At 46.0% G+C, this 24,738-nt stretch overlaps 1 protein-coding gene across 1 annotated transcript in view; it reads left to right on the top strand.

Annotated features, from left to right (window-relative positions):
- Positions 1 to 24,738, top strand: part of ZFAT (zinc finger and AT-hook domain containing) — a 985,201-nt gene that overhangs the window by 304,921 nt on the left and 655,542 nt on the right. Inside the window, exon 4 of the mRNA XM_078686715.1 lies at positions 14,511 to 14,690. Coding sequence (XP_078542841.1) covers positions 14,511 to 14,690 — 180 coding nt within the window. The remainder of the gene's footprint in view (positions 1 to 14,510; positions 14,691 to 24,738) is intronic.

Here is a 24,738-nt window from a genome sequence, read left to right on the forward strand (position 1 = left end):
GTTTGTGTCATTGCTGTGTCGGCAGTGCTTCTGGAGTCTGAAGCACTCCTGGAGTTTGCGTTGATGCTGTGTCAGCAGTGCTCCTGGAGTCTGCAGCAGTCCTGGAGTTTGCGTTATTGCTGTGTTGGCAGTGCTCCTGGAGTCTGTAGCACTCCTGGAGTTTGCGTTAATGCTGTGTCAGCAGTGCTTCTGGAGTCTGCATCACTCCTGGAGTTTGCGTTAATGCTGTGTCGGCATTGCTCCTGGAGTCTGCAGCAGTCCTGGAGTTTGCGTTATTGCTGTGTCGGTAGTGCGCCTGGAGTCTGCAGCAGTCCTGGAGTTTGCGTTATTGCTGTGTCGGCAGTGCGCCTGGAGTCTGCAGCAGTCCGAGAGTTTGCATTATTGCTGTGTCGGCATTGCTCCTGGAGTCTGCAGCAGTCCTGGAGTTTGTGTCATTGCTGTGTCGGCAGTGCTCCTGGAGTCGGCAGCACTCCTGGAGTTTGCGTTAATGCTGTGTCAGCAGTGCTCCTGGAGTCTGCAGCAGTCCTGGAGTTTGTGTCATTGCTGTGTCGGCAGTGCTCCTGGAGTCGGCAGCACTCCTGGAGTTTGCGTTAATGCTGTGTCAGCAGTGCTCCTGGAGTCTGCAGCAGTCCTGGAGTTTGTGTCATTGCTGTGTCGGCAGTGCTCCTGGAGTCTGCAGCACTCCTGGAGTTAGCGTTAATGCTGTGTCAGCAGTGCTCCTGGAGTCTGCAGCAGTCCTGGAGTTTGCGTTATTGCTGTGTTGACAGTGCTCCTGGAGTCTGCAGCACTCCTGGAGTTTGCGTTGATGCTGTGTCAGCAGTGCTCCTGGAGTCTGCAGCAGTCCTGGAGTTTGCGTTATTGCTGTGTTGGCAGTGCTCCTGGAGTCTGCAGCACTCCTAGAGTTTGCGTTAATGCTGTGTCAGCAGTGCTTCTGGAGTCTGCATCACTCCTGGAGTTTGCGTTAATGCTGTGTCGGCAGTGCGCCTGGAGTCTGCAGCAGTCCGAGAGTTTGCATTATTGCTGTGTCGGCATTGCTCCTGGAGTCTGCAGCAGTCCTGGAGTTTGCGTTATTGCTGTGTCGGTAGTGCGCCTGGAGTCTGCAGCAGTCCGAGAGTTTGCATTATTGCTGTGTCGGCATTGCTCCTGGAGTCTGCAGCAGTCCTGGAGTTTGCGTTATTGCTGTGTTGGCAGTGCTCCTGGAGTCTGCAGCACTCCTAGAGTTTGCGTTAATGCTGTGTCGGCAGTGCTTCTGGAGTCTGCAGCACTCCTGGAGTTTGCGTTAATGCTGTGTCGGCAGTGCGCCTGGAGTCTGCAGCAGTCCGAGAGTTTGCATTATTGCTGTGTCGGCATTGCTCCTGGAGTCTGCAGCAGTCCTGGAGTTTGCGTTATTGCTGTGTCGGTAGTGCGCCTGGAGTCTGCAGCAGTCCGAGAGTTTGCATTATTGCTGTGTCGGCATTGCTCCTGGAGTCTGCAGCAGTCCTGGAGTTTGCGTTATTGCTGTGTTGGCAGTGCTCCTGGAGTCTGCAGCACTCCTAGAGTTTGCGTTAATGCTGTGTCGGCAGTGCTTCTGGAGTCTGCAGCACTCCTGGAGTTTGCGTTAATGCTGTGTCGGCAGTGCTTCTGGAGTCTGCAGCAGTCCTGGAGTTTGCGTTATTGCTGTGTCTGCAGTGCGCCTGGAGTCTTCAGCAGTCCTGGATTTTTCAGTGCTGCTGGGGTCTACTTCTTCTGGGGTCAGTCAGCAGCGCCTCAGGGGTGACATTAAAGAGAGTGGGAACGGTCCCACTGTGCACCACAGCACACTCTTAGATGGATGACACAGAGTGGGACAGTGAGCCCTGCTACAGTGAGCTGAGGCAAAGACTGCCACTCAGACAGGCTGTCGGAAGTTTCTGGTCCACCTTTCTAAGATTGTTGCAACCCGGTCTGAGTTTCAGAGGGGGCAGAGAGCCCGCTGGCAGGCAACACAGTGACTAACAGGGAAATGCCCAAGCAAGGCGAAGCCTAGGGTATCCCTGGGACCACCTTGCGCCCCTCCCAAGGGGCACACTCAGATTCACGCTGAGTGCACAGTCAGTGTGCCCCCTGTTGACCTCTTTACCTCTGTGCTATAATTCTCTAATATGCTGCAGGTGCAAAGACAACGAATGCCCTCATTTACATGGGGTCACAGCTCCGTGCAAATGAGGCCATGCCCCCTAGGGAATCACACCTGCGCACACCTCGTGCAGGCAGGATCCAGAATACAGAGGGTCTTGCATTTGTCTATGGCATTCTCTGCAAGACCCAATGCTCTTGGGGCGCAGAGAGTGGGCCAACATGCCTGTTATGCCCCCGGAGCGCTTTGTATATTATGGCGTACGCGGCATTCCTCATTTGTGCCGTGATCCTGAGGCTGTAGCGCAGAAAGCTCCCCAGGGGCGCGGAGGACACTGCACCATCTTCTTGCCCCCACTCCCCTCCTCCCGGGCACTTTGGTTTCCCAAGGGGCCACCGATGCTTGTGCAACTCCTTGAATAATATGGATCGCGCCAGCACATATTGTGCCTCTGGGCGATCTCACTTGGATGTCCCCTCATATGAACTAGTGTGTGGCTAAATGCAAATGAGAAAAGATTGTGCTCCCATGTCATTTTACAGACACAAACAGTTGTTGTGAGCTGCACTGATTGAGGGCATCCTTTCGGAGGGGGAGAACGAACCCCCTAAGAATCTACATGTGTGTTTTAACGCACTGCACCTGCCAGCTGGGCATGCCTTTCCCCTGATTTAAACTTGAGCTGGCCCCCTCCCGTGAAAGACAAATCCAGGTTTGCCCTCTCTTTAGCACAGGCATGAAATGTGATTGTATTTTTAGTGTAGTTGAGTGCGCCCTAGTTAAGGGTGTGCCATGGCACAAACATTGGCACTACACCGATCTGCAATTCCAGTCCTGATGTCTGCCGTGATCTTGGGGTCTGTGATGCTGGGACCGGTAGATTCCACTTTCTGTGCATTATCTGCTGGACTAATGACTCTGCAAAGCATTTAGCACAGCCCCCAGCCGCTGCATAATGCACTGCTTTGCAAAGTCCAGGCTTTCCAATCATGTATAGGCACCTACTGAACGCTAAGCCGTGTGCCCTCTATACAGCCATATACTGGGGGACCATACCTTTCATCCTCAGCATAGTACCCACACTTTCGACACCACTTGCATTGTTGCACATACCTTCATCTTTTCTCTGCACAGCCCTTATGCTTTACATAACCTGGCCCTGTCTGACAAGCATTGCACTCTGCAAACATGTCAATATTTGGCAGCAACTAGGAGGGAGACTTAAGAGCTAAAAAAATCCGGGGATATTAATTACTATGTAGGATTGGGTTGGAGAAAGCTAAAAGGATGTCATTTTAGCTGAGATCAAGAGCCTTTCATTTAAATCTGGCGTGTATGCTTGTATGGCTCTGATTACACCCTGTTCCCCTCACAATACCCCACATTGTTCAGCCGTCCACTCTGTGTACAGCACTACACTTTCTTCCTTTGGCCTGCTTCATCTCACACACACAGCGCTCCATTCTCTGTATGGCCTACCACTCTGACGTTACACCATTTTCTTCACATCTCTCCTCTTTTTGCACAGTCCTTATGTCTCCACACAGCACTCGCACTCTTTATTTAATCCTTAATTCTCTGCACAGCACCTGAATTGCCGCATTCCTCCATCCACTGCACGTACGTTCACTCTGCATGCACCCCAATATTTGCACAGCTCATAATTTTGCATAGCCACCCACCATCTTCTCAGCCCTGCACTTTCTTCGCAGTCCTAGACATCACAGTCCACTCTGCACAGCCATCTACTGTTTTCAGAGCTCCTTCACTCTGCTCACAACATCAACTGCTTGTACTCGGCACAGCTGTCACCGACGCGCAACTCTCCAAAGTCTGCACTACCCTGCACACTCCTGACACAAACTTAAACTCAATTAGTCATGAGCATTTTATTTTATTTTATTATTATTTTTTTTTCCAGAGTTTTATATAGCGCGAACTAGACCCGAACTGAATCAGGTATCAGAGCGCCTTACATAGCACCAGTTACGTTACATGAGGACACACTTTCATTTTTAGGCACGGGGAGATTAAGTGATTTGCCCAGAATCACAGGAGGTTTTTGGCGTTGTTACCGAGACTCGAACCCAGATCGGTTACTTATGCTCTTCTCAGCTTCCCACTCTGCACATTCCTTCACTCTCTGCTAAACCTCCATGCCTCATAGTCATCAAAACCTCTACACAAACCTCCACTCTCACAACCATGCACTCTTCATAGCTACTTTTTTTCAGAACAAAGTTCAAATGGTCTATAATGCACTAGAGATCTCAGCAAGCGAACATGAGAGAAATAGTACTGAAGTACCAGAGTACTCTATAACGATGCATACTCTGTCTCGTTTTTCTGCTTTAGCAGAAGATCATGTAGCAAATCTGCTGCTACAAATCAAGTCTGGTTCACCTTTCGACCCCTGCCCTCCGCATATGTTGCAGTTGGTTCCCGAACAAGTTAGTACCTTTCTGACCCCTTTACTAAATGAGATCATCAGCTCCGGGGTCTTTCCAGCTATCTAAAAAAAGTCATGCATCAGACCCATCTTAAAAAAGGCTTCCTTAGACCCCACGGAGGCCAAGCATTATCGCCCTATATCGTGCCTTCCATTCCCTTCAAAAATTCTAGAGAAAGCCATGAATTTGGAACTGAGATTATTTAGACAACAATAACATCCTTGACCGACCCAACATGGCTTTAGATCTCGGCATTCCACCGAATCAGCCCTAATCGTGGCCACCGATGAGATCCGCAAAGTAATGATGGAGGGGTTAGAGCTGCTCTCATCCTGTTCGATCTGACCGCTGCTTTCGATACCGTGAATCATGCGGTTCTGCTGCATCGATTAAAGGCAGCAGACATTGAAGATGTGGCTCTAACTCTACTCACATCATTCCTAGCCTCACAGGAACAACTGTTCCACTGGGATGACCTTCAGTCAGGAATATTCCACCTCCCTTGTGGAGTCCCACAGGGGTCGGCCCTGTCTTCGACACTGTTTAACTTATATGTTAGACCACTGGCACGAGTAATTAAAGACCATGGACTCATTTTGGTGTTGTATGCTGACAACACCCAGCTAGTGGTGTCGGTGGCACAACGTTTGGAGCTTACAGCTAATAGATTTCGTAAGTGCCTCACAGATGTGATGCCTGGATGAATTAAAATTTCTTGAAGCTCAACATCGAAAAAACTGAGGTCATTGAGTTTGGTCAAAGAATGTCTGTATGGAGTCAAGCATGGTGGCTTCCGGAGGCAGGTAACTGGCCAGTCCCTGTGTCCAAGGCCAGGAACCGTGGTGTCATGTTTGTCAAAGATTTGAAACTTGCCCCACAGATAAACCAAGTGTCCTAGTTGTGTTTCTTTACACAAAAGATTTTGCACAAAATTCAGCCATTTATACCTTTATTACTTAGGAAAACAGTTGTTGGAGCCCTGGTCCTTTCCAGGGTCGACTATTGTAACACCCTGTACTTAGGAGCTGACAAAGGACAGATTGCTAAATTTCAGTCACTTAAGAATGCCGCGGCCAGGGTTCTGCTTAATTTACCTAAACATCATCCCACCTCTGCGGCCATCAAGCAGCTCCACTGGCTCCCAGTCCATCAGAGAGTGAATTTCAAGGCACTTTGTCTAGTGCATAAGGCTTTGTACGGAGGTGGAGCTGCAGACATTCAAACCCTATTTCCTTTATACCAACAGCAACGCTGTCTCAGGTCTGCCAATGCAGGTTTGGTTCACGTTCTGAAAATAAAGAAAGCCATATGGGGAGTAAATGTTTTTTCATATCAAGCTTCCATCCTTTTGAACTCCCTCCCCTTGAAAATCAGATTGCAATCAAACAGGGCCCTTTTCAGGATATCGATCAAGACCTGGCTCTTCCTATTGCCTTAAGATCTGTCAGCTACTTGGTTGGCTCTCGCTCACCTCAGCGGCAAGACGCCTGTGCAATAGTGTGCTTTATAAGAATCTCAGTCAGTCAGACAACCCTCCTTTCTACACAGCCTTCCACCCTCTGCACAGCTCTCCCTTTGCAGCTCAGTCCTGTACACCTAGACATGTTCTCAAATCTGTGCACAGCTCATCAATCTCAGCGCAACACAGCACAGTTTTATTCTTAGCTCTTCTGTCCAACCTTTGGCAAGCCCCAGTTCCTCCAGAACATTAACGTCTTGCAATTGTCAAAGCCCCTTTAGAACCATATATCTAATTTGCGCAACCTCCCCAATTAAGTACAAGTCTACTGCTCTGCCGTAATCCTCTCCCTGCTCTGCCTTATTCTCTATGAACTGCCCTCTATCCAGACCCTGTTTCATCATAGTCCTTCCCATTGCAGGTTTCTCCACACAGCCGTCCACTCTCAGTACAGTTTACCATTTTGTGATCAAGCCTTCATCCAGGGTCATGGACCAATCAATGCACAGTGTTCCTTAACTCTACATCTCAGCAAGTTTCCATTGTCTACCCTGCCCATGCCTGAATGCAGACCTCCATGCTTCACATTCCTCAATACTGCACAACACTCCACTCTATATTGTCGTCCCTGCGCTGCCTTCCACTCTGGACTCGCACGCTGTGCAGACCTGTGTGCAGTGTACCTTCACATGCTCAGCATAGGCCTGTATGGGTGCTGTGTGACTTCATGTGAGTTTGTGATATCTTGGCAACACGTTCATGTATCTCGGTTCCTGTATGTCTGTTTTCAGTTAGTGAATCCAAATGTCACAACACATCCTATGGCCATTACAATAAATAACGTATATACTTGACGACAAGCCAGTCAAACTGGCTTTGCCATTGCTTATTCATTTTGCAGTGATATCAAAAAGTAGGAAGTAAAAAATATTGTTGGTGACGTCATTCATAGCTATGATGGCTACATCAGTTATATCTATTTGAACTTGTGGCCAGAGAATTATTTCCCTGTTGTATATTGTAAAGCTAGCTAACTAGGTAGAAAAGGGTGAATTTATTTAGGCACATCTTTGCTATTGCATTAGCTTCTGTTTTGACAGGCTAGTTATGTATTTTGTTTAAATTCACTGGTAGGCATGACCCATAATGAGTCTATTGTTTCTGGGAGTTGCTAAATTTTAGGAGTTGCAGCATACAACACTTAACATGAGATGCCTGCTTTGAGGAGAATGTCCTGAAAAACAAACCCATCAGAGTGCCATGCCCGTTGGCATCCTTGATGTAAGGTACATGATTACTATTCCTAGAGTAATAGTAACTGCCAACAACCGAATTGAGTGCACCGAGAGTGCAACAGCATAAAGAGGATACCACATCACTGGTGCCAGAGTAGAAAGTTCTGTGATCTCGCTGAAGGAGTCTCGAGGACGGGCACACTTAGTATTTATATCCTGGGGTCATTAAGAATGAGTTTGGCATCTAGTTCAGAGGGGAGGGGTCCGAGGTGAAATGTGCCTAGGATGCTCAGCATCTGGTGCTGTGGAGGAGAACCTAAGAAGGGCCATCTTAATGATTTTGGGGGCCTTGGGAAAAACATGTTTTGGGGAGGGCTGTTCGGAACAGATTTGGATTTTTGATCCAACTTCAGCTCTTACAATCCCTCTTTGTTATGTTATGTTACTTTAAATTTATAAAGCCTGCGAATACCAAATGGTGTCTTGGCGCTAGCAGTACTGAGCGAGCTCAGGCCTCTATTTGTTGAATAGCCAGGTTTTGAGAGCTGTCCTGAAGGATGTCCGAGAAGGGAAAGTTCTGATGGAAATGGGGAGGCTATTCCATAACTTCATAGCCATCACAGTGAAGCTGGGAGGGAGCATCAGTTTCGCCCCTTCAGAACGAAGGCATCTTTTTGGAGAATACCAGTGCAGTGACCGCCTCAAGAAGTGAGGACAGGTACCATGAAGTGCCTTATATGTAATGCATAGGGCCTTAAAATTAATGCAACTCCTAACTGGAAGTGAGTGCGGCTTTTGAAGATGCTTTCCTACTGATTGATACTTGGGGATCCCTAGCAGAAGCCTCGCAGTGGCATTCTAAATCATCGGAAGCTTATGTAACTTCTTCTCGGGCATGCAGAGATATAGCCCATTGCAATAGTCCAGTTTGGCAAGAACTAGAGATGTAACCACAATTTTCCTACTATCTGCTGGAATAAAAGGTAGGATTTTCTTAATCACCTTAAGTAAAAAGAAACTATATGAGGAGACGGCATTGACCTGTGCCTCAAAGTTAAATTTCTCATCAGTAATCACTCCCAGATTCTTTGCTTTGGGAGATGGGATGGGTACTGCCCCCAATTCGTCCAGCCACCAGATCTGCGACCAGCCTGGGTAGTAGTTACCGAAAAGGATTATATTCGTTTTTCCCCGAGTTCAGCCTGAGACAGTGTGAGCTCATCCATGAGCTGACTGCCAGCATACAATCCTTAAATCTTTTAATTGGCAGCATGCTTTTTTTTAAAGACAGGCAAGACGATTTGAGTGTTGTCCACATAAGATGTTAATGCCAATCAGAAGGATCTGATTTGCGCTGCTAATTCTAACGCGTACATATTAAAAAGAGTAAGGCTCATTGGGGAGCCCTGTGGGACCCCACAAGGAAGAACAAAGGACAGGGATTCGTAGCTGCCCAAGGCCACCGATTGTGTTCTGCCAGATAAAAAGGAAGAAACCAATGCCAGTGCATTATCCATGATGCCAAGAGTATTCTGACGGTTGAGTAACAGGTTTAGTCGACCGTGTCGAATGCTTCTGACAGTTCGAGCAAGTTAAGGGACGCAGCATCTTTTGCCAGACCATTGACAGTGCACAGATACACTGGTCCAAATTCTAAAAGTGTTTTGATCTAATAATCAGGGATAATGATGAGTGATTTTGATATTGTAGTACAGCAGCAATTCACTAATATTATTGTAAATAATCTCTGTGAAAACCTCCCATTTCTCATATTTGAGGTCCTGTTTTGATCTACAAGAAACTTTTTTTTATGGATGTTGCATGGTGTTGGTAAACATAAACACAATTCTATGCAAAATGTCTGTAGTATACACCCTCACATCACCAACATCAAACATAAATGAAAAGAAAACGGTATTTAAAACAATCTGAGTAAGAATTATTAAAGACCAGCAGGGCAATACTCTATGCAGAAGAGAGCTGGCTCTATCAGCGGCCTCTTGAAATGCTGGGTACCTGAGCCAGCGACCACTTTGCCCATGCATTAAAATGGCACTTAACCAAAGGTACAACTGTGCCTTGGGAACTTACGTCCAGCGCCTTACGCCTCTGCCATCTCTTATCATCTTATTGGAATCTCTTTGGCCAGCCTGCACCTACCAGGCCTGCCTTTCGTGGTGCAAGGAGGTACAGCAGCACAAACACAAGCACGTTTTTTCTCTTTTTGCTAAACAAATCTATCTGATTTAGTCTGGTTTGCCCGCGGACCTTTGACAGATTTTAACTATAATTTAGTTTTGAGTATGGATTAAAAAATATGTTTTTCTTTTGATTTGTGATTTAGCTCATCTTTTCAACCAACTCCACTTAAGAATGACAAAGAGGCTGTTTTCAAAGGAGGCAGCTCCGAGAGCCACCAAACGCCAAAGTGGTGCCCATAAAAAAAAAATATATATATATAATCTAGTCTACCATTTGATCCTAATACCCTCCCAACCAACTCAGTACATTTAAGAAAGGCTGATGCTACCAAAGTGCTTTGAACTCTGTGAGAGATCCATAACTTTTGTATCATCCTATAAGTGACCTTTTTAGGTCTCGACCTCTGCCAATGCGCTTGCGCATTGCAGATGTCGAGACTTATAGAGTTGGATCCACGAAAGCGAAACCATGCAGATTGCGCCGAGTGCATGTGCCGTGCATGCGCTTTCCATTTGCTCTCCGAGCCGCCTGCCTCGCATCATTGCATCAGACCCGCCACAGCAATGCCGAGAGCTTCACTTCAAAGAGATCCGCTTCCCCGCCCCCTGCTTCACACTTCAAAGGAATGCGCCCTCGCCCCCGCAAGGCCGAGAGCATTTCCCGGCCGCTTTTCATTTCATTTCGCAGCCGCTTTTCATTTCATTTCGCGGCCGCTTTTAAGTATCCTGCGTGTCTTTTGCACTTGTTTATTCATCCGATTCCTAACATATGGCATGTACTGAACAGTTATGTACTAAACCTGGCAGAGTGGGTGCCCTTTGAACTTCTTGTTTTTTTTGTTGCGTGCACGCATTTGTCCTGATCAGAATTGGTGGAAAGCATCAAACCACCAGATACTTATTGCCACCGCAATCTCTTTTTGATTCATTTAGTCTTTTTCGTCTGTTTACTTCTTGAAAGCGAATCATTATCTCCCGTTACTATCTGTATTTGAAGAGAATTCGCTCACAACGGAGTCGCCTTTAAAAGTAACATTTACTGCCTGTTGACAGCAATGCCATCAGTTGTATTATTTTTTTGATGTTTGAAAGACCGAGGGAATGTGCTCGCTTTCCATAAACTTCCTCCGTGGTTCCTCCCTTCGGGCGATATATGGCATTCCTAGATGCGTGTTTCCTTTAGTGACAGCGCCTCGGTAATTCTCGTCTAAGGACACCTGTGCGGTGCTCTGTGGTGGTCTGTGTTCTCCGGCATATTTAAAGGCTTGGCGACTCCGCCCCATGGCTGTCCAAACACACTCTCTCCACAGGCCCCAACAGCAAAAGAGCTAAGCCGAGGCCACTGGAAATTGGAACCACAGGGTTCTGTATTTCAACTTCACCACTGTGATGGGCAGTGATTTCTTTCCATAATGCATCTTTTCTTAAGATCTGGCAGGTGTGTCTCTCTGTGCATGTAATGGGGAAGCACAGCAAGTGGCTCTTTATTTGCAGCACCACTCAGCACCACCACAGCATCACTCAGCACCACCACAGCACCACTACAGCACCACTCAGCACCACCACATTATCACCCAGCACCACCACATTATCAAACAACACCACCACAGCACCACTCAGCACCACCACATTACCACTCAGCACCACCACATTATCACTCAGCACCACCACATTATCAATCACCACCACAGCACCACTCAGCACCACCACATTACCACTCAGCACCACCACATTACCACTCAGCACCACCACATTATCACTCAGCACCACCACATTATCACTCGGCACCACCACAGCACCACTCAGCACCAACACAGCATCACTCAGCACCACTCAGCACCACTACAGCACCACTCAGCACCACCACAGCACCACTCAGCACCACCGCAGCACCACTCAGCACCACCACAGCATCACTCAGCGCCACCCCAGCATCACTCAGCACCACCACATTATCACTCAGCACCACCACAGCACCACTCAGCACCACCACAGCATCACTCAGCACCACCACAGCATCACTCAGCACCACCACAGCACCACTCAGCACCACCACAGCACCACTCAGCACCACCAGAGCATCACTCAGCGCCACCCCAGCATCACTCAGCAGCACCACAGCACCACTCAGCACCACCACAGCACCACCAAATTATCACTCAGCACCACCACAGCACCACTCGGCACCACCACAGCATCACTCAGCACCACCACAGCACCACTCAGCACCACCACAGCATTATTCAGCACCACCACAGCACCACTCAGCATCACCACAGCATCACTCAGCACCACCACAGCACCACCACAGCACCACTCAGCACCACCACAGCATCACTCAGCGCCACTCCAGCATCACTCAGCGCCACCCCAGCATCACTCAGCACCACCACAGCATCACTCAGCACCACCACAGCATCACTCAGCACCACTCAGCACCACTCAGCACCACCACAGCACCACTCAGCACCACCACAGCACCACTCAGCGCCACCACATTATCACTCAGCACCACCACATTATCACTTAGCACCACCACAGCACCACTCAGCACCACCACAGCATCACTCAGCGCCACCCCAGCATCACTCAGCAGCACCACAGCACCACTCAGCACCACCACATTATCACTCAGCACCACCAAATTATCACTCAGCACCACCACAGCACCACTCGGCACCACCACAGCATCACTCAGCACCACCACAGCACCACTCAGCACCACCACAGCATCATTCAGCACCACCACAGCACCACTCAGCATCACCACAGCATCACTCAGCACCACCACAGCACCACTCAGCAACACCACAGCATCACTATGCGCTACCACAGCATCATTATGCGCCACCACAGCATCACTCAGCACCACCACAGCATCACTCAGGGCCTCCACAGCATCACTCAGGGCCCCCACAGCATCACTCAGGGCCTCCACAGCATCATTCAGGGCCTCCACAGCATCATTCAGGGCCTCCACAGCATCACTCAGGGCCTCCACAGCATCACTCAGGGCCTCCACAGCATCACTCACGGCCACCACAGCATCACTCAGGGGCACCACAACATCACTATGCGCTACCACAGCATCACTGATCGCCACTGCATCACTCGTCGCCACCACAACATTACTCCGCGCCATCACAGCATCAATATGTGCAACCATTCAACAACAACTGGTTCAAATATGTTCTCTCAATGTTTCAAGCTTTATTACAAATGTCACAAAAAGATGTTAATATTTCACTTCTGTTCTTGGATTTTCGTCACAATAAAATACACTGAAAATAATCTTCACAAAAGTTATTTACAAAAGTTTAAGCTATTGCCATTATAAATTACAATCACTTTTATTTAAGTATTAATTATTTAAAAAAATTAAAAGCCATTGTTATTTGTAATATCAATACATCTAAGTCACGTAAATACAAAACATGTTGCATTAGAAATGCTATAGGTGTCACATTTGCGAAAGTTATAACTATTGGCATTGTAAATGATAAAGCTATTAATTTAGCTATTTTCAAAACCAACACATAAATAAAAAAATTGTCATTTACAAGACCAATAGCTCAAACTTTCCTAATGCGAGACCTATTGCATCGCAAATGCTTGTTATGTTCATTGTTTCTCGAGATTTTTTTGCCTGTGTTCGTCCTGTTTTTCTGTTGTATTTTGTGTGGATGCATGGCCATCACGTGATGCAAAGTTCTTGGTCCTGCTGCTATATTTGGTGAGGGCCTCCTGAAATTTCACCTATGCCAGCTGCCTCACAAGTATACCATGGAGTCTGGCCAAATTAGTGCCATATGTGGGGTGTGCCCCTCTCCCTAGCCCTGCAATTCAGAGCTTCAGTGTGTGAGGTGATGCTTTTTACTGCATTTTAATGTGATGTATGTGGAATTTGTTTTCTGCAAATGGATGCATGATTTTCTGTAATTGTGTTGTATTTGCTCTGCACTGATTTGGTGTTCAATGTGTATATTTTGCAAAATTTGAGGCTCTCCCAAAAATTTTAACTCTCCCGTTTCGTCCTTTATCGCCAAAAATATTAAAACAGTGATGACTTGGGGCCTGATTTGGATCTTGGCAGACGCGATACCTCATCATAAACGCTGTATTACAAGTTCCACAGGATATAATGGAATTGTCATTTGGCAAACAGGATATCCGTCACATTTGTGACGGAGTAACCCTGTCCGGCAAACTCTTAATCAGGCTCTTCATCTCCAGACCCAGATTTATTGGACTAGGGCTTTTAGATTGTGAGCTCTTATAAACGTATATGCAGCTGATAGCAGTTTATTGTAAGAGCTGTTTCTCTTAATATGAATGTGACTCCATATACGCCCACAGTATATCTGGACGACACACAGATTTCACTCCTCCATCTCTCAATGGGCTCAATATTAACAATAGGCGGTTGTTTTCCAAGTTACTGAAAGTGTGCTGGTATTTTTAGGTCGAGCCTGGGATGCACATACGCTGCTCTGCTAAGCATGCTGTATTTTCGAGTACCGACTTGAAACTACGCCCACTCTCTGCCCATATTTTTCATTGGCTAGTGTCATTGACCTTTGTAAATGCTGGCTTCTGATTCGCCAATAGGCTTGTTAGTCTCTCCTTAGTACCTCCTTGTCTTCATTGTGTAACCTCCCTGGAGCACTGCCCCTTTTACTTCTGTTACACGGTAGTCTGTTAGCACTATTTTCTACAATGAGTTTTTCCTACTGCAGACAGGACATGCTTTCCTGCAACATTCAACGCGCCATGCTGGCTTTCACTTTCCAAGCAGCCCGGTCAAATGGCGGCCGCTTCTTTGAAATTAAATTGGTCTTGCATTTACAATAGTTTGAGCTACTGGCATTGTAAATGACAATGCCTTTTATTTATGTGTTAATTTTCAAAGCATATATATAAAAGTCATTGTCATTTACAGTGCCAAAAGCTTAAAGTCTCGCAAATGGGAGACCTATTGCATTGCAAATGCTTGTTACCACTTGTCTCTACGATGAAAATCTAACATCTGAATAACACAGTCTTCTGCATCTTCTGTGGGTTTGTGTTCAGGTAATGATTCTGATGCTGAATTTGAAAATAGTTCAAAGGAAGATGAGAAAGAAAGGACATCAAAGAAGCTGCGAGTGCAAAGAACAGAGAAAGTTTCATCCACGAGGGAATCCGATCAAATTCCAGGAGCTAAGAAGCCTATCATCTCCGTTGTTTTGACAGCTCATGAAGCAATTCCAGGTAATAACTGCATCTGTAGAAAAAAAACCTTAAGAAAGTTTTATATTTCCTCACAGTAGTGCTTCTGTTCAAATTCACTTTGTCATCATAGCCTTTCAATGGTTCTGGAACCATGTTAAGACTGGGGATGCTGACCAGTGACACCAACTCACAAAATCCAAATGCTGCTGAAAGAGCAATGTATTTAATGAGGGTTTCCCGTTTAGGGCAAGGGTGGAGTAGAATGCGCTTTAAAAGTGGACTTTTTAGCCCATGCTAACAAAAATATGCCTAAAATGTGGTGTGTAGGATAAAGTCCTAAAGTTTGCACCTGTATCATGATTCCAACATGTGAGAAACTACTGCTGTTTTTCCAACACAAATCTCGCCTGGTAAAAACCAAGCAAAACTTGGGGAAATACTGCAACAGTCTGAATTTTGCAGTTCAGAACACTGGGAAATGTGTTTTTAGCATGTTATTCCGCATTTCGAGATATAGGAATCACAGTGGCTTGGTAATTCCACTCATGGTGAATAGCACACCAAGTTGTAACGGGTACGATATTACCGTCTCAAATACCATGAGCCTCATAATAACACTGCTATGTTTGAATGTTGCTAACATTTTTTTAAATTAGCCTTCCACTATCACACTCTTCTGCGCTCCATCGAGGTTGTCATTTAGTCAGGTTGCTAAATACCTTCACTCCGCAGGCTCCAGCCTCCATCCTCCAGTCTCCAGAAAATTCCATTGACCAATCCTAGCTCTACTCTCACAAGCATGAGAGCAGCGCCAGGATTGGTTAGAGCGTCCTGGCTGGATGCTCCTTCAGGCCCTTTTGACCTGTGCCTTGTCTCCACCCAGCCGTCTAAGAAAGCTGAGTGGCGAACTGCAAATTGCGCATGTCAGTTTGGTCGGCTCAAAAGAGCCGACCAAACTGACATGCTTACTTTGGAGGGTCCCTCTTGCTCCTCCAGTCCTATAGGCTACAGATCAGCAGCAGAAGAGGACACACCCCCATTTATCCCAGCTGGAGGCTGCTGCTCGCTAAACTAGAAAAAATAAAATGGCAATGAAATCATTTTGTTGCTATTTTATTTTTCATGTTTAGCACCGCTGCAGTGGGCTGGGGGAGGGGGGAGTGATGCTCCTTCGCCCTCGTGAAGAAACTTCTGCCGCTGTGCAGGACAAACCTAGGAAGGCCTCTATTGCCAATTTTCAGCTTGTGTGCCCGCTACAGATGTGTTTGTCTGGCACTTTGTACATTTTGTAGCCAGAATCGTTGACAATATGAGATCAGATTTTGACCCTTTTCCAGTTCATATCCTGTAGTCCAGATACTCTGGAGAAGATGTCTAACTTCTAAATTATGTCTGAAAAAGTCCAATGAACAAGGGATCTTTTAGTGAAACCATTATTTTATCTTAGTCAGTCAAAAATGTTTATTCGATGTTGAACCCAAATAAACAATCACAAGGAACGCATTAAACATCACAATGTAAAACATAAGATATAAAATAATAAATCCTAATTGACAAATAATTACAGCAAAATTCAGGTACTAATGTTATTGCAGACATCTCTTCTACAGTGCGACAGTAATCCCTCAAGTATCAGATATCAAAATTCAATGGAGATAAACATCATATTACATTGCAACAGGTCCAAATCTATTAAAATCCATATTATCTAATGAGAACAAGGTGGGGTTAAAACTTGATTACTGATGCTGCTGCAAAATTTCTTCTGAAGTGCCACATAGATATGAGGAATCTAGACATACTTTGTGCCATGGTTCATCTGGTGTCCGATCTCAAGAATGCAACAAGATTGCAACAGTATAGTTTAGGCTTACTAAGCACTTTTCAAACCACCTTGACAAAATCGGTTTCACCTGCTCTTTAGATATATGATGTTCAAGCATTGGGAGCGGTTTATGTGATGCATGTTTCTGGGTGAACTCCAAGGTGCCAAAATTGGCCAGAGTGGAAAAGCGATTCCTTACATCCTTGGTCCATTTGCCCTAGATGGATATGGGCGTCAAGTGCATTGTGCAGAAAGTTAAAATGAGGCAACTGCTTTATTGGAGGCGAATTTGGAATACAGAGTTACTAACTTCCAATAGAATGGCACTGGAAGGGTCATTGCAGTGAACTCCTCCTGTGACATTCCCTGGCTGATTTCCCTAATCATATCTAAACGCCTTAAATGTGGGAGCACTATGGGAAACCCCAAGAGAGGCCTGCCGTTATAGTGAGGTGTAGTGTGGAGAGTTACATCTGTCTTTAATGCTTTTTAGTCCTTCTGCAAAATGGTCAGCACTTGAGTGATGTGCCTAGGCAGCAGAGGTCCTAAGGGAGTTTGGTCTGCTCGGCTTTACTGTTGACCTTAAAGATTAAATCCATAAGAGTAGTAAGGAGGCTCGGTTATTAATGATTCACCTGCTAGGTTTCTGTGACTTCACATAGTTCAGAAGACAAAATGTTAAACAAACATTGAATCGACTGTTGACACTACAACTTCACATTTCCATCAACCTGTGTGCGGAGTGAGTGGACATGCACTCACAGTAAAACGTGGCAGCTTCCTCCCTGTGACCCCGTCTGCTGCCCGAGGTACCATTGAGTCTATTTCTCTTTTCGAGTAGAGTGAGTCCCCCTGAGAGAGCACAAGTTTGAGAAAAAATGTATAAGTACACCATATTTACAAACACGTAGTTAGTTTAAACATGTTTTGCACACGAGTGTTTTATATCCAGGAGTGAAATATACAGAGTGTTTTATATTTAGTAGTGAAATGTATAGAATGTTAAGTAGAGTAACTATAATTATAACGGTGTGAGATTAATGTAGAAATGTTGGAATATATGTGAAAACCTCATGTTCTCATGTTAAAAGAATCATGTCCGAATTAAATGTAACTTTGAAAATCCAGTATTATGTGTAGGCCTTAGGGCAATTCACAGCAAACCTGAACGTGCTGCTAAAATAATGTGAGATAAGGTTGACGTGGTTCTTCCAAATGTACTATTGAACTTAGGGTTAAAAGTATATGCTTTATAGATGTGTTATTTTAGAAACGTATGCTAGTTAAGAATGTTTACTGTTTAAATCAAGTTAACGTTTTAAGAGTGCAGGGACCTGCTGCATGTAAATCAAGTAGGCCTGAGCAGATAATGTCATGTCGTTTAAATCGTCATGTGCTCGTTAGGAAAGAGGTCGAGAGGTGTCCAGCACAGAGCTTTGAGAGTGTTTTATGACTAAAGATATGGTGGAGTCTGGAATTTGAGGCCCACTGCAGGATGAGCTGTATGCAGGTGCGAGGGTCCTAATCAGCTCGAATGAAAGGGACTTTGTTCAGTGGCGCCTTGCGCAGGCCTGTAGGAGTTTCCAGGAATTTCAGGGGGTATCAGCGCACTGAAGAAGAAGCCTGGGAACCAAGGTCAACTATAACGAGGGTCTTCAAGAGTACCATCATGGAGTTTGCCGCGCAAAGATGTACCACGTGAGGGGCGTCCTAAGGGGCGTTTCTATTGAAAATGTGATTTGGTATTAGGGAAAGAGACCCGGGAGGAGAGCAGAGCAGATGATTTTGGGAGCCTAAGGAAGCGGATGGGTAGGCAGATAGGCTGATCAGGAGAGACCCATCATCAGAGAAGAGACAAAGAGAAGTGCGTGATCTTCTTAGGAAGTCACCACGGCTGACACCTAGAGGGTTAAGATCTTGCTAAGTAGGGATGACCCTGAGTATAGTGTAGGGACAGACTAACCTTAATTTTCTTTTCTGTAATGACTTTGAGATTGCAACTTATATCTATTTTGACAACCCTTATGGTTTTTGAGCTTGTACTTATTATTTTGTTCTTCAGACTTAGATTATTCAAGAAGTTCATGTTTATAGTGATACCAATTTACCTTTTGAATCTCATTTTGAGAAGTTTGTATCTTCAGTTATCTTTGACTTTATATTAAATCTTTAAAACTAAAATTTGGTTGGTGGTCATTTAGAGTGTTGTAAGTTCTTAAATTGATTGACTTATTGCGAGATTACCTTTTACTCAACGACAGGTACCAACGATCCAGTCGACATAGTTTGGGATTTGGTAAGATAATTAGTAACCAGTAATCCCGCGTTAGCAGTTGGTAGCAGAGTGAGGATGGTTATCTTCTTGAGGAAGGTAATCTAGAGAGGTTAGTTTACCCCAAGGCCCGAGACGCCGAGAAACGAGCAGCGGAAGAATCGTGTGCCGAAAGGTGCAGACGGTGCGAGAAAAGCAGCAGTATCGGAGAGTGAGTATAAAAAGGGTCATGCGTGAACAGATTGCGGTGTTTTGTGTTGTATTTGTATTGTAATGTCTTGCGGAGTTGAATGCCTGTAGTGTGAATGTGGGAAGGTTGTGAGCGCGCGCAACCTGGTAAACTGGTAACCTGGTAAACGGGTTAACTGGTGAAATCTTAAGTTCAGGCCAGAGCTTAAGTGGTTTTGGGTGTATCGAACATCCAGGGTAGTTGTCGACCATAGTACGGAGGTCACGAGGTACCATTGACCGCCGTGGATCCAAGATAGGGGGAGTGTAAGAGTGAGTGTATGAGTAACGGACGCTGGTCGAAAGTTACTGCGTGTGAGTAACCTATCGGAGAAGGCGATTGTCTGGAAGTAAACGGAAAGACATTTCGCCAAGTTAAGGTGACAACTACAGAAAGACTGTGGGCGTACAGTCAAAGAAAGGTGATCGCTTGGACGGAAGTAATCATTTTTCAGAGTATGAATGGGATGCGTGCATGACCGAGGAGACGAGCTGAGAAAGGAGGGGAACTGCTGCGAAGGGGGACGGGTGACGTCGGTTAGAGCCGCGCTGTGATTGAGCGGTTGGTGTGACGTTAGCTAGAGCCGCGCTCTGGTTGGGCGGCTAGCGTGACGTCGGAGGAAAGTCGCGTACGGATAGGCCAGTTAGTGAGAACGGCGCTGAGATTGGTGGAGTGTCATCAGGAAGTAAACGAACGCGGAGAAAAGAGAAATCATGAAGTGTTTTAAGTGTTTGAAAGGGATTTTTAAACGTAAACGAAGTGAACATTATTACGGGGAGGAGGCTCCGCCGGAGGGTACGCCAGCTCATTATATGGCAACGAATGTGGGGCTGCATACCATATTATGGATTGGGGCTTGGAATAAGCTTACGGAAGGAAATGAGGAAATGCAGTTCCCGAAGTACGGGACGTTTAAATTAGAGGTGTTACATCGGCTAAAAGCAACCATGTCCTCATTGAAACCCTCGCCCAGACCAACACAGTTTGAGGCTCTTAATGCATGGATTAAGGCTGCACACGACCGAAATTTGAACAGGCGTCAACAAAGACTGACGCGATCGGTAAGGGCAGTGCGAGATTCCAAATGGGATGAGGAGGAAAAGCGTTGGAGGGTACAGACTATTGAGGTGGAGAAAATGTATCCGATGAGGGAGGTGTCAGGAGGAGGAAACCTCATGGAAGAAGACGAGGAAAGCGAGTCGGAGGACAATCTGATAAACAGATTGTTAATGGATAGACCACCTCCGAGAGTGGGGTTAATAGAAGATAGAGGGCTCGCAAGGGAAGATGGAAATGACATAGAAGGATATACACCACTCCCTATATCGGAATGGACACCTATCAAAAGTGGAGAAACACCTCCAAACAACACTGTACAGAGTGTAGTGGGAAGGTTTGTAGTGCAGAAAACGCCAACCACCGAAAGGGCTGAGTCTGTGGGATTACCAGACGCTCTTCAAGTGCCTGTTACCATAGGACCCATAGTTTCGATCTATAACTCTGAGAGAGATAGGGGGGAACAACAAAGGCAATTGGATAGAGAAAGGATCGAGATGGAAAGGAGGAATAACGTGACAAATGCATGGAAGCAATTGCCAGGTTCGGTAACATGGAACACCCCATTAGACACAACTGTCGGTCCCAATTCAGAACAGGGAGGTCCGAGAGGACCAATGGATCTAAGGGGACCACGTCCAAGACCCTATTCAGAATTAAGAGCTGATTTGAGGGAATGGGACGGGTCCATAGTATCCCCGAGTAACAGGACAAGGACGGAACCAGAGTGGGATACCAGGGGCAATGGGACAGTATCTCATTGTGGGGCCAGCGAGAGTAGTCAGGGCCGGGAAGGCCAAAGTCAAGAGAATAGAGGGGATGCATGTCCTATCAATCAGAGAGAACAGCCGGAACAAAATACTAGGATTGTAGAGTGTGAGGAAATGTCCCGTCTCTGGGAGAAAGGGGGAGATGAAATGGTACGGGCTTTCCAAAATAGGTTTAGGTGCCTTCACCATACACTCGGGGAAGATGTCCAACATTGGAGGAAGGAGAATAGTGACAGGTCCCGCCATGCTTCGAGTAATCAAGAATCACAGGGAAACAGTGAAGAGAGGGGGAGCAATGGGATGCCTTACTATGCACCTAGAGAAAACAGACAGATCGGGGAAGGCGGAAAATTGAGAAACAGGGAAGTATTTCATCATCCACCCCGAGAAGATGGAAAGGCATGGGACCTAGAGAGATGGGAACAGGGGAGGACTCCCTTTAACTCACCAGTGCCTAGGCGCAGGGCTAGGAGCTGGGACGGGAGGGAGGCAGAAGGTACATCTGGACCAGAGGTGCTGAAAGCTGCGATAAAGGTTAAAAGGCTTGATGTCTCCAGTCTGAAATCCGATCTAGACGAGATTATAGAAGGAACGGTGCCTTTAGAAAGGATCGATTTGTACGAACAAGATGAGTTGCTATTCATAGCAAAGGATACTACTAGGAGAGCTAGAGCATTCCACGAGAAACTGTCTAATTTGGCCGACAGATATGCTGTAGATTTATCTAGGACAAGGGCACTACAGAGTAACCATAGGTTACAGTACTCAGACCAAGATCTAGATGAGAAGAGGACTACTGGATTGAAAACTCACATAAGGGAGCTGATAGCTGGGATACGAGTGTGGAGAGAACTGGATAAATGGGAAGAAAGGTGGTCGAAAAAGGGCACGGTTAGGCGAAGTGCAAATGTGATGACCCCTGAGGGAAGGGTAATGCAGATGGAGGCATTCCCTTTGCGAGAAATATCATACGGAAATTATGTACATGTGCCCTGGAGTAGAGGAGATTTAGCTGCATTTACCAACTCATTTCCGAAGTTGCGGGACAATCCAGTCGAATGGTATAAACAGGTAGAGAGGTTTGTCAAAATATCGAAAGTACTGTGGATAGATTTGAACACGTTGTTTGACATCGTGGTCCCATCTGATTTGTGGACCCCGTGCAAGACTAGTGTTGAATGGCCAAATACTGAACCAGTGAGGGATGCTCGGACTAATGGACCGTCCGAGATTGTCATGCAAAAGTACGAAAGGGTAATAGCATGGCTGAAAGATAAGGTACCACCACAGGATATAGATTGGGTAAAGATAGATCGAACAAGGCAAGAACCGAAGGAGACCGTGCATGAGTTTTATGAGAGGTTGTTGAAAACATTCAAGCAATACAGTGGACTTGATGTAATGGATCCCAAAGATATAGGACAGTTTGTGTCAAAGTTTGTCTTGGGGTTGAGACCTGACATTTGCTTGATGATACAGCAACATTTAATCTGTTGGCAGAACAAACCACTAGATGAGATTTTACGTTATGCGAGGTACTGCAGTGACGAGATAGATTCTAAAGCCAAGAATCTAAAGGAGAAATTGATGGTGGTGCAAATGCAGTCCGCTGGGAAGGGTGGCCAGCAGAAACAGGGGATGGGACGAAAGCCAAACGGTCAGAATAAGGACAATGAGGAAGGGCAGAGACCTAGGATAGACTTTGCCACTTTAAAGAAAACGACAAAGTGCCATCAGTGTCACCAGGTGGGGCATTGGCGACGCGAGTGTCCCTTTAACCCTGAAAATGGAGAGCTAGAAGTAGAAGAGCAGGTCCAAGAAGACTCAGTGCAGAAGGTGACAGTTCCAAGCAGTAAGGTGGCCAAAGGAGGGACTTCGGCTCCACGGGCCCAATTCCCACAGCCACCGAAGATAGCAGCTGGGGGAAAGGTCTTTAAACAAATGCCTCTGTTTATCGAGGAAGAAAAGTGTTATTACATTGATCCATTGACAGGACAACGGGTGAGCAGTGAAGAGGACTGTACCCTCGGGGCAGTTCTAGAAGTGGATCAGAGAGGGCCATTTGTTGAGGCAGAAGTGGCAGGGTGTCCCACTACGTTCTTAGTGGACACTGGGGCTACTCGTTCGACTCTGAGATCAGCGGTGGTTCCAGACTTGCCAATGTCAGGGGAAACAATTCAGGTGGTAGGAGTCGCAAATAAAAGAATGACTAGTCCCTTGACAGAACCAGTATCTGTGAAAATAGGAAATCATATGAACGAACATCAGTTTGTGGTTTGTGACTCGAGTCCGGTATGTCTGTTAGGAAGGGATTTGTTGTGCAAATTGAATTGCACCATATACTGCACCCCACAAGGAGTGGAGGTACAGACTACCGACGATGATGCTACCTTTAAGGTGGCCAATTCAAAATTCTGTGTAGAACTATATCCTACTCTGACTGTAGAAGATCTTCCCCAAGATTTAAGAGATGCAGTGGCGTCAGAGGTGTGGGATTTCACAGGAGAAGATATAGGATTGATTAAAGGGGTAGAACCGGTAAAAATATTGGTAAAACCAAATGTTGAGTTTCCAAGAACGCCTCAATACAAATTGTCACAGGAAACGATTGCAGGAATAAAGCCTGTGATCGAGTCAATGATTCAACAGGGAATACTGAAAGAAATCGTGGGCAGTCCTTGTAACTCCCCGATTATGGGTTTGCAGAAACCTAGCGGGAAGTTTAGGATAGTTCAGGATTTACGAAAAATTAACAACATAGTCGTTTCATGTTGTCCCGTGGTACCGAATCCTTCAGTGATGCTATTTCAAATACCATGTCAAGCAGAATGGTTCACAGTGATAGATCTTTGTCAGGCTTTCTTTTCAATCCCATTGGATGAAGAGAGCAGGTATCTTTTTGCTTTTAAAATGGAAGATCGCGTTTTAACATGGTGTCGAATCCCACAAGGATTCACAGATAGCCCATCCATCTTTAATCAGTTGCTGAAAAAGAATCTTGAGAATCTAGTACTGCCACAGAACTCGGTTCTGGTACAGTACATAGATGACCTACTTGTTGCGTCAGAGACAGAGGAAGCTTGTAAAGCAGATTCAATTGCCTTACTGAATCATTTAGCTGAAAATGGACATAAGGTATCTCCGAGCAAGTTGCAGTATTGTTTGACAGAAGTACAGTATCTAGGGCACAGGTTAGAAAAAGGGAAACGTAAGGTGTCCCCGGAGAGGATTGAGGCGATAATGAAAATGAATGCGCCTACAACACAGAGAGAAGTTAGAATGTTCCTAGGAATGGTGGGTTACTGCCGACAGTGGATAGTTAACTTCTCACTGAAAGCAAAGCCCTTACAGAAACTGACGCACAAGGAGGTGAGTGATCCGGTACCATGGGATGAAGAATGTCTGGTGGCGTTTTTACAGCTGAGAGACGATTTATGTCGTGCTCCGGCTCTGGGAATGCCAGATTACGAAAAGTCATTTTCACTCTATTGCTGTGAGAGAGAGGGATGTGCTTTGTCAGTCTTGGCACAGACCCACGGTAATGCCCGTAGACCAGTTGCATATTTTTCGGCTACATTAGATCCAGTAGCCGCAGCGTTGCCCGGATGTCTCAAATCCGTTGCTGCAACGGGTGTCAGCATTGAAAGGAGCGAGAGTATTGTGATGGGACATCCAGTAGTGGTGTATGTACCACATTCAGTTGAATTGTTAATGACCAGGACGAAGACGCAGCATCTGACCAATAGTAGGCTCACGCGCTACGAGCAAGTTATACTTGCCGCAGAGAACGTGACTCTCAGGAGATGCTCTGTCTTGAATCCTGCTACTTTGATGCCATTACCCACTGTAATAGAAGGCGAAGGATGTGAAGACCACGATTGCCTTGATGTGACTGAACTATGCACGAAACCCAGACCAGATATTGTGGATGAGCC

The sequence above is a fragment of the Lissotriton helveticus genome, chromosome 4_1, assembly GCF_964261635.1.
Source record: "Lissotriton helveticus chromosome 4_1, aLisHel1.1, whole genome shotgun sequence".
NCBI classification, from domain to species: domain Eukaryota; kingdom Metazoa; phylum Chordata; class Amphibia; order Caudata; family Salamandridae; genus Lissotriton; species Lissotriton helveticus.